General features: G+C 41.9%; 1 protein-coding gene across 1 annotated transcript in view; it reads right to left on the bottom strand.

The window, feature by feature from the left end:
- Positions 1-1,311: 1,311 nt before the first annotated feature.
- The window catches only part of LOC138862978 (mucin-3B-like), a 10,527-nt gene continuing 1,838 nt past the window's right edge, over positions 1,312-10,000 (bottom strand). Inside the window, exons 2-18 of the mRNA XM_070126344.1 lie at positions 9,374-9,511; positions 7,597-7,807; positions 6,845-6,996; positions 6,478-6,717; positions 6,223-6,339; positions 5,458-6,084; positions 5,205-5,372; positions 4,491-4,811; positions 4,134-4,403; positions 3,629-3,742; positions 3,425-3,541; positions 2,966-3,337; positions 2,609-2,878; positions 2,104-2,217; positions 1,900-2,016; positions 1,645-1,809; positions 1,312-1,506 (exon numbers count right to left, since the gene is read on the bottom strand). Coding sequence (XP_069982445.1) covers positions 1,312-1,506; positions 1,645-1,809; positions 1,900-2,016; positions 2,104-2,217; positions 2,609-2,878; positions 2,966-3,337; positions 3,425-3,541; positions 3,629-3,742; positions 4,134-4,403; positions 4,491-4,811; positions 5,205-5,372; positions 5,458-6,084; positions 6,223-6,339; positions 6,478-6,717; positions 6,845-6,996; positions 7,597-7,807; positions 9,374-9,511 — 3,708 coding nt within the window. The remainder of the gene's footprint in view (positions 1,507-1,644; positions 1,810-1,899; positions 2,017-2,103; positions 2,218-2,608; positions 2,879-2,965; positions 3,338-3,424; positions 3,542-3,628; positions 3,743-4,133; positions 4,404-4,490; positions 4,812-5,204; positions 5,373-5,457; positions 6,085-6,222; positions 6,340-6,477; positions 6,718-6,844; positions 6,997-7,596; positions 7,808-9,373; positions 9,512-10,000) is intronic.

Here is a 10,000-nt window from a genome sequence, read left to right as displayed (position 1 = left end):
TTACCGCACGTGTCTAGTGCTTCCACCTAATTATGTTCTGGGTGATCCCTGCAACAGTCCTGTTTATATATATATATATATATATATATATATATATATATATATATATATATATATATATATATATATATATATATATATTGTGTGTGTGTGTGCGCGCGCGCGCGTCTGTGTGTGTGCGTGTTTGTGTGTGTATGAGTATGCATATGTGTAAGTATGTATATATGTAAAGGTATATATACATATATGTGTTTATTTATTTACACTCAGATACACATTTATATATTTGTGTGTCTGTCATTTAACATTATACACTTTTCTGTATAGAAAACAATGATGGTTGTTTATTTTAGTTAGACGTGAATTAATGTTAGCTGATACCGTTTTCTTTTCTTCTGATAGTGATCTGAATGTATCAGCCGTATTTTTAGCAAAAATGCTTGGCTGCCGAACACCATCCCACAATAAATTGCGAACATTGAACAAATGTGTTCCCCGCAAAATACTATAATCTCAGATATTAGCCAGTTCTGATTCTCACGATTATTGGAACAATTTCGTAGGCAACCCCTCTCCTTAAATGTTTGGAGAAAATAACTTTATAGTATTATGAGTATGAGTTTTGCTTGAGATCTACAGCATGAGGATAGTTCTAGTTGACAAGTGCCGTGGGTACGGTTTTTGCATGACATGTGCGATGAATTTGCTCTGTTAATGTTTTATGCCTAAGATGTTTCTTCTGAATGTGTGGGATATTAGTTAGTGATTGTATACCGTGTATGGAGTATGATTTTTTTTTTTTATGTTTGTCTGTATTTCCCATTAGTGCCTAATTATGCCAACGGTTGAATAGCTCTTTTACTAGTACTCTTTATGACATGTTGTTAGGGTGTGAGATAATTTTGACGATAGCATTTGCCTGGGAAAAATGGTTATTGCACGATGGGCCTAACCGCTGACAGTGCCCAGTATGTAAAGGGTTACGGACTAAATACAGCCCTGTGGCACCCCCCTTCTGAGATGGTTAGGGGTGCCAAGGCGGGAACCAGGGTGAATGGTGAAATTCCTCTTGTCCAGCAAGTTACAGGGGAAGCTTGTGTGGTGTGTAGGGAGTTGTAATTATGTACTGTGCATTTGAGAACGTTGTGCTAGACCTTACTAAAGGACCAGCTGACATCTCGCAGTGTGACGTTCATCAGGTGCTTGTCTGTGAGACCTAGAGCGACGTTCTCATAAGCGAGGTGGACCGAACTCTTGATTGTATTGCCTCGTGTTGTCTATTGCTTTCAGGGTGCGTGATAGGCCTATGTGTTATGATCCGTTTCCCTGGAACTTCAATAGTGACATGGGTTGGTCATTTCCCCCTCGTGGGACTATTTCCCCGGTTTGGGTATAAGCATGAATATGGTGCGTTTCTAAGTTGGGCAGCAAGGAACTTACAAATAGTGCTTGCTCCTGGTGCGTCTTTAAGTTCATCTGCAAGGAACTTACAAATAGTGCTTGCTCCTGGTGCGTTTTTAAGTTGATCAGCAAGGAACTTACAAATAGTGCTTGCTCCTGGTGCGTTTTCAAGTTGATCAGCAAGGAACTTACAAATAGTGCTTGCTCCTGGTGCGTTTTCAAGTTGATCAGCAAGGAACTTACAAATAGTGCTTGCTCCTGGTGCGATTCTAAGTCGATCAGCAAGGAACTTACAAATAGTGCTTGCTCCTGGTGCGTTTCTAAGTTGATCAGCAACGAACTTACAAATAGTGCTTGCTCCTGGTGCGTTTTCAAGTTGATCTTCAAGGAACTTACAAATAGTGCTTGCTCCTGGTGCGTTTCTAAGTTGATCAGCAAGGAACTTATGAGTAGTGCTTGCTCCTGGTGCGTTTTTAAGTTGATCTGCAAGGAACTTACAAACAGTGCTTGCTCCTGGTGCGATTTCAAGTTGATCAGCAAGGAACTTACAAATAGTGCTTGCTTCTGGTGCATTTTCAAGTTGATCAGCAAGGAACTTACAAATAGTGCTTGCTCCTGGTGCGTTTTCAACTTGATCAGCAAGGAACTTACAAATAGTGCTTGCTCCTGGTGCATTTTTAAGTTGATCAGCAAGGAACTTACAAATAGTGCTTGCTCCTGGTGCGTTTCTAAGTTGATCTGCAAGGAAACAAATAGTGTTTGCTCCTGGTGCGTTTTCAAGTTGATCTGCAAGAAACTTACAAATAGTGCTTGCTCCTGGTGCGTTTTCAAGTTGATCAGCAAGGAACACAAATAGTGCTTGCTCCTGGTGCGTTTTCAAGTTGATCAGCAAGGAACTTATGAATAGTGCTTGCTCCTGGTGCGTTTTTAAGTTGATCAGCAAGGAACTTATGAATAGTGCTTGCTCCTGGTGCGTTTCCAAGTTGATCAACAAGGAACTCACAAATAGTGCTTGCTCCTGGTCCGTTTTCAAGTTGATCAGCAAGGAACTTACAAATAGTGCTTGCTCCTAATGCGTTTCTAAGTTGATCAGCAAGGAACTAACAAATAGTGCTTGCTCCTGGTGCGTTTCCAAGTTGATCAGCAAGGAACTTACAAATAGTGCTTGCTCCTGGTGCGTTTTCAAGTTGATCAGCAAGGAACTTACAAATAGTGCTTGCTCCTGGTGCGTTTTCAAGTTGATCAGAAAGGAACTTATAAATAGTGCTTGCTCCTGGTGCGTTTTCAAGTTGATCAGCAAGGAACTTACAAATAGTGCTTGCTCCTGGTGCGTTTCTAAGTTGATCAGCAAGGAACTTACAAATAGTGCTTGCTCATGGTGCATTTTCAATTTGATCTGCAAGGGACTTATAAATAGTGCTTGCTCCTGGTGCGTTTTCAAGTTGATCAGCAAGGAACTTACAAATAGTGCTTGCTCCTGGTGCGTTTCAAAGTTGATCAGCAAGGAACTTACAAATAGTGCTTGCTCCTGGTGCGTTTTCAAGTTGATCTGCAAGGAACTTACAAATAGTGCTTGCTCCTGGTGCGTTTCTAAGTTGATCTCCAAGGAACTTACAAATAGTGCTTGCTCCTGGTGCGTTTCTAAGTTGATCTGCAAGGAACTTACAAATAGTGCTTGCTCCTGGTGCGTTTTCAAGTTGATCAGAAAGGAACTCACAAATAGTGCTTGCTCTTGGTGCGTTTTTAAGTTGATCAGCAAGGAACTTACAAATAGTGCTTGCTCTTGGTGCGTTTCTAAGTTGATCAGGAAGGAAGTTACAAATAGTGCTTGCTCATGGTGCGTTTTCAAGTTGATCAGCAAGGAACTTACAAATAGTGCTTGCTCCTGGTGCGTTTCTAAGTTGATCTTCAAGGAACTTACAAATAGTGCTTGCTCCTGGTGCGTTTCTAAGTTGATCAGCAAGGAACTTATGAGTAGTGCTTGCTCCTGGTGCGTTTTTAAGTTGATCTGCAAGGAACTTACAAACAGTGCTTGCTCCTGGTGCGATTTCAAGTTGATCAGCAAGGAACTTACAAATAGTGCTTGCTTCTGGTGCATTTTCAAGTTGATCAGCAAGGAACTTACAAATAGTGCTTGCTCCTGGTGCGTTTTCAACTTGATCAGCAAGGAACTTACAAATAGTGCTTGCTCCTGGTGCATTTTTAAGTTGATCAGCAAGGAACTTACAAATAGTGCTTGCTCCTGGTGCGTTTCTAAGTTGATCTGCAAGGAAACAAATAGTGTTTGCTCCTGGTGCGTTTTCAAGTTGATCTGCAAGAAACTTACAAATAGTGCTTGCTCCTGGTGCGTTTTCAAGTTGATCAGCAAGGAACACAAATAGTGCTTGCTCCTGGTGCGTTTTCAAGTTGATCAGCAAGGAACTTATGAATAGTGCTTGCTCCTGGTGCGTTTTTAAGTTGATCAGCAAGGAACTTATGAATAGTGCTTGCTCCTGGTGCGTTTCCAAGTTGATCAACAAGGAACTCACAAATAGTGCTTGCTCCTGGTCCGTTTTCAAGTTGATCAGCAAGGAACTTACAAATAGTGCTTGCTCCTAATGCGTTTCTAAGTTGATCAGCAAGGAACTAACAAATAGTGCTTGCTCCTGGTGCGTTTCCAAGTTGATCAGCAAGGAACTTACAAATAGTGCTTGCTCCTGGTGCGTTTTCAAGTTGATCAGCAAGGAACTTACAAATAGTGCTTGCTCCTGGTGCGTTTTCAAGTTGATCAGAAAGGAACTTATAAATAGTGCTTGCTCCTGGTGCGTTTTCAAGTTGATCAGCAAGGAACTTACAAATAGTGCTTGCTCCTGGTGCGTTTCTAAGTTGATCAGCAAGGAACTTACAAATAGTGCTTGCTCATGGTGCATTTTCAATTTGATCTGCAAGGGACTTATAAATAGTGCTTGCTCCTGGTGCGTTTTCAAGTTGATCAGCAAGGAACTTACAAATAGTGCTTGCTCCTGGTGCGTTTCAAAGTTGATCAGCAAGGAACTTACAAATAGTGCTTGCTCCTGGTGCGTTTTCAAGTTGATCTGCAAGGAACTTACAAATAGTGCTTGCTCCTGGTGCGTTTCTAAGTTGATCTCCAAGGAACTTACAAATAGTGCTTGCTCCTGGTGCGTTTCTAAGTTGATCTGCAAGGAACTTACAAATAGTGCTTGCTCCTGGTGCGTTTTCAAGTTGATCAGAAAGGAACTCACAAATAGTGCTTGCTCTTGGTGCGTTTTTAAGTTGATCAGCAAGGAACTTACAAATAGTGCTTGCTCTTGGTGCGTTTCTAAGTTGATCAGGAAGGAAGTTACAAATAGTGCTTGCTCATGGTGCGTTTTCAAGTTGATCAGCAAGGAACTTACAAATAGTGCTTGCTCCTGGTGCGTTTCTAAGTTGATCTGCAAGGAACTTATGAATAGTGCTTGCTCCTGGTGCGTTTCCAAGTTGATCAGCAAGGAACTCACAAATAGTGCTTGCTCCTGGTGCGTTTCCAAGTTGATCAGCAAGGAAATGACAAATAGTGCTTGCTCCTGGTGCATTTTCAAGTTGATCTGCAAGGAACTTACAAATAGTGCTTGCTCCTGGTGCGTTTTCAAGTTGATCAGAAAGGAACTTACAAATAGTGCTTGCTCCTGGTGCGTTTTTAAGTTGATCTGCAAGGAACTTACAAATAGTGCTTGCTCCTGGTGCGTTTTCAAGTTGATCTGCAAGGAACTTACAAATAGTGCTTGCTCCTGGTGCGTTTTCAAGTTGATCAGCAAGGAACTTACAAATAGTGCTTGCTCCTGGTGCGTTTCTAAGTTGATCAGCAAGGAACTTATAAATAGTGCTTGCTCCTGGTGCATTTCTAAGTTGATCTGCAAGGAACTTACAAATAGTGCTTGCTCCTGGTGCGTTTTCAAGTTGATCTGCAAGGAACTTACAAATAGTGCTTGCTCCTGGTGCGTTTTCAAGTTCATCAGCAAGGAACTTACAAATAGTGCTTGCTCCTGGTGCTTCTAAGTTGATTAGCAAGAAACTTACAAATAGTGCTTGCTCCTGGTGCGTTTCTAAGTCGATCTGCAAGGAACTTACAAATAGTGCTTGCTCCTGGTGCGTTTTTAAGTTGATCAACAAGGAACATATAAATAGTGCTTGCTCCTGGTGCGTTTCCAAGTTGATCAGCAAGGAACTTAAAAATGGTGCTTGCTCCTGGTGCGTTTCCAAGTTGATCAGCAAGGAACTTACAAATAGTGCTTGCTCCTGGTGCGTTTCTAAGTCGATCAGGAAGGAACTTACAAATAGTGCTTGCTCCTGGTGCGTTTTCAAGTTGATCAGCAAGGAACTTACAAATAGTGCTTGCTCCTGGTGCGTTTTTAAGTTGATTAGCAAGGAACTTACAGATAGTGCTTGCTCCTGGTGCGGTTTTAAGTTGATCAGCAAGGAACTTACAAATAGTGCTTGCTCCTGGTGCGTTTTTAAGTTGATTAGCAAGGAACTTACAAATAGTGCTTGCTCCTGGTGCGTTTTCAAGTTGATCAGCAAGGAACTTACAAATAGTGCTTGCTCCTGGTGCGTTTTCAAGTTGATCAGCAAGGAACTTACAAATAGTGCTTGCTCCTGGTACGTTTCTAAGTTGATCAGCAAGGAACTTACAAATAGTGCTTGCTCCTGGTGCGTTTCTAAGTTGATCAGCAAGGAACTTACAAATAGTGCTTGCTCCTGGTGCGTTTTCAAGTTGATCAGCAAGGAACTTACAAATAGTGCTTGCTCCTGGTGCGTTTCTAAGTTGATCAGCAAGGAACTTACAAATAGTGCTTGCTCCTGGTGCGTTTCTAAGTTGATCAGCAACGAACTTACAAATAGTGCTTGCTCCTGGTGCATTTCTAAGTTGATCTTCAAGGAACTTACAAATAGTGCTTGCTCCTGGTGCGTTTTCAAGTTGATCTTCAAGGAACTTACAAATAGTGCTTGCTCCTGGTGCGTTTCTAAGTTGATCAGCAAGGAACTTATGAATAGTGCTTGCTCCTGGTGCGTTTTTAAGTTGATCTGCAAGGAACTTACAAATAGTGCTTGCTTCGTGTGCGATTTCAAGTTGATCAGCAAGGAACTTACAAATAGTGCTTGCTTCTGGTGCGTTTTCAAGTTGATCAGCAAGGAACTTACAAATAGTGCTTGCTCCTGGTGCGTTTTCAACTTGATCAGCAAGGAACTTACAAATAGTGCTCGCTCCTGGTACGTTTTTAAGTTGATCAGCAAGGAACTAACAAATAGTGCTTGCTCCTGGTGCGTTTCTAAGTTGATCTGCAAGGAAACAAATAGTGTTTGCTCCTGGTGCGTTTTCAAGTTGATCTGCAAGAAACTTACAAATAGTGCTTGCTCCTGGTGCGTTTTCAAGTTGATCAGCAAGGAACTTATGAATAGTGCTTGCTCCTGGTGCGTTTTTAAGTTGATCAGCAAGGAACTTATGAATAGTGCTTGCTCCTGGTGCGTTTCCAAGTTGATCAACAAGGAACTCACAAATAGTGCTTGCTCTTGGTCCGTTTTCAAGTTGATCAGCAAGGAACTTACAAATAGTGCTTGCTCCTAATGCGTTTCTAAGTTGATCAGCAAGGAACTAACAAATAGTGCTTGCTCCTGGTGCGTTTCCAAGTTGATCAGCAAGGAACTTACAAATAGTGCTTGCTCCTGGTGCGTTTTCAAGTTGATCAACAAGGAACTTACAAATAGTGCTTGCTCCTGGTGCGTTTTCAAGTTGATCTGCAAGGAACTTATAAATAGTGCTTGCTCCTGGTGCGTTTTCAAGTTGATCAGCAAGGAACTTACAAATAGTGCTTGCTCCTGGTGCGTTTCTAAGTTGATCAGCAAGGAACTTACAAATAGTGCTTGCTCCTGGTGCATTTTCAAGTTGATCTGCAAGGGACTTACAAATAGTGCTTGCTCCTGGTGCGTTTTCAAGTTGATCAGCAAGGAACTTACAAATAGTGCTTGCTCCTGGTGCGTTTCTAAGTTGATCAGCAAGGAACTTACAAATAGTGCTTGCTCCTGGTGCGTTTTCAAGTTGATCTGCAAGGAACTTACAAATAGTGCTTGCTCCTGGTGCGTTTCTAAGTTGATCTGCAAGGAACTTACAAATAGTGCTTGCTCCTGGTGCGTTTCTAAGTTGATCTGCAAGGAACTTACAAATAGTGCTTGCTCCTGGTGCGTTTTTAAGTTGATCAGAAAGGAACTTATAAATAGTGCTTGCTCCTGGTGCGTTTCTAAGTCGATCAGCAAGGAACTTATAAATAGTGCTTGCTCCTGGTGCGTTGATCAGCAATGAACTTACAAATAGTGCTTGCTTCTGGTGCGTTTCTAAGTTGATCAGCAAGGAACTTACAAATAGTGCTTGCTCCTGGTGCGTTTTCAAGTTGATCAGCAAGGAACTTACAAATAGTGCTTGCTCCTGGTGCGTTTTCAAGTTGATCAGCAAGGAACTTACAAATAGTGCTTGCTCCTGGTGCGTTTTCAAGTTGATCAGCAAGGAACTTACAAATAGTGCTTGCTCCTGGTGCGTTTTCAACTTGATCAGCAAGGAACTTACAAACAGTGCTTGCTCCTGGTGCGTTTCCAAGTTGATCAGCAAGGAACTTACAAATAGTGCTTGCTCCTGGTGCGTTTTCAACTTGATCAGCAAGGAACTTACAAACAGTGCTTGCTCCTGGTGCGTTTTCAACTTGATCAGCAAGGAACTTACAAATAGTGCTTGCTCCTGGTGCGTTTTCAACTTGATCAGCAAGGAACTTACAAACAGTGCTTGCTCCTGGTGCGTTTTCAACTTGATCAGCAAGGAACTTACAAATAGTGATTGCTCCTGGTGCGTTTTCAACTTGATCAGCAAGGAACTTACAAATAGTGCTTGTTCATGGTGCGTTTTCAAGTTGATCAGCAAGGAACTTACAAATAGTGCTTGCTCCTGGTGCGTTTTCAAGTTGATCAGCAAGGAACTTACAAATAGTGCTTGCTCCTGGTGCGTTTTCAAGTTGATCTGCAAGGAACTTACAAATAGTGCTTGCTCCTGGTGCGTTTTCAAGTTGATCTGCAAGGAACTTACAAATAGTGCTTGCTCCTGGTGCGTTTTCAAGTTGATCAGCAAGGAACTTACAAATAGTGCTTGTTCATGATGCGTTTTCAACTTGATCAGCAAGGAACTTACAAATAGTGCTTGTTCATGGTGCGTTTTCAAGTTGATCAGCAAGGAACTTACAAATAGTGCTTGCTCCTGGTGCGTTTTCAAGTTGATCAGCAAGGAACTTACAAATAGTGCTTGCTCCTGGTGCGTTTTCAAGTTGATCTGCAAGGAACTTACAAATAGTGCTTGCTCCTGGTGCGTTTTCAAGTTGATCAGCAAGGAACTTACAAATAGTGCTTGCTCCTGGTGCGTTTTCAACTTGATCAGCAAGGAACTTACAAATAGTGCTTGTTCATGGTGCGTTTTCAAGTTGATCAGCAAGGAACTTACAAACAGTGCTTGCTCCTGGTGCGTTTTTAAGTTGATCAGCAAGGAACTTACAAATAGTGCTTGCTCCTGGTGCCTTTTTAAGTTGATCAGCAAGGAACTTACAAATAGTGCTTGCTCCTGGTGCGTTTTCAAGTTGATCAGCAAGGAACTTACAAATAGTGCTTGCTCCTGGTGCGTTTTCAAGTTGATCAGCAAGGAACTTACAAATAGTGCTTGTTCATGGTGCGTTTTCAAGTTGATCAGCAAGGAACTTACAAACAGTGCTTGCTCCTGGTGCCTTTTTAAGTTGATCAGCAAGGAACTTACAAATAGTGCTTGCTCCTGGTGCCTTTTTAAGTTGATCAGCAAGGAACTTACAAATAGTGCTTGCTCCTGGTGCGTTTTCAAGTTGATCAGCAAGGAACTTACAAATAGTGCTTGTTCATGGTGCGTTTTCAAGTTGATCAGCAAGGAACTTACAAATAGTGCTTGTTCATGGTGCGTTTTCAAGTTGATCAGCAAGGAACTTACAAATAGTGCTTGTTCATGGTGCGTTTTCGAGTTGATCAGCAAGGAACTTACAAATAGTGCTTGCTCCTGGTGCGTTTTCAAGTTGATCTGCAAGGAACTTACAAATAGTGCTTGCTCCTGGTGCGTTTTCAAGTTGATCAGCAAGGAACTTACAAATAGTGCTTGCTCCTGGTGCGTTTTCAAGTTGATCAGCAAGGAACTTACAAATAGTGCTTGCTCCTGGTGCGTTTTCAAGTTGATCTGCAAGGAACTTACGAATAGTGCTTGCTCCTGGTGCGTTTTCAAGTTGATCTGCAAGGAACTTACAAATAGTGCTTGCTCCTGGTGCGTTTTCAAGTTGATCTGCAAGGAACTTACAAATAGTGCTTGCTCCTGGTGCGTTTTCAACTTGATCAGCAAGGAACTTACAAATAGTGCTTGCTCCTGGTGCGTTTTCAAGTCGATCAGCAAGGAACTTACAAATAGTGCTTGCTCCTGGTGCGTTTTCAAGTCGATCAGCAAGGAACTTACAAATAGTGCTTGCTCCTGGTGCGTTTTCAAGTTGATCAGCAAGGAACTTACAAATAGTGCTTGCTC

This window comes from Penaeus vannamei, chromosome 1 (genome assembly GCF_042767895.1).
Source record: "Penaeus vannamei isolate JL-2024 chromosome 1, ASM4276789v1, whole genome shotgun sequence".
Lineage (NCBI taxonomy): Eukaryota > Metazoa > Arthropoda > Malacostraca > Decapoda > Penaeidae > Penaeus > Penaeus vannamei.
Note: the sequence above shows the minus strand (reverse complement) of the source record. Positions and strands in the feature narration are given on the sequence as shown.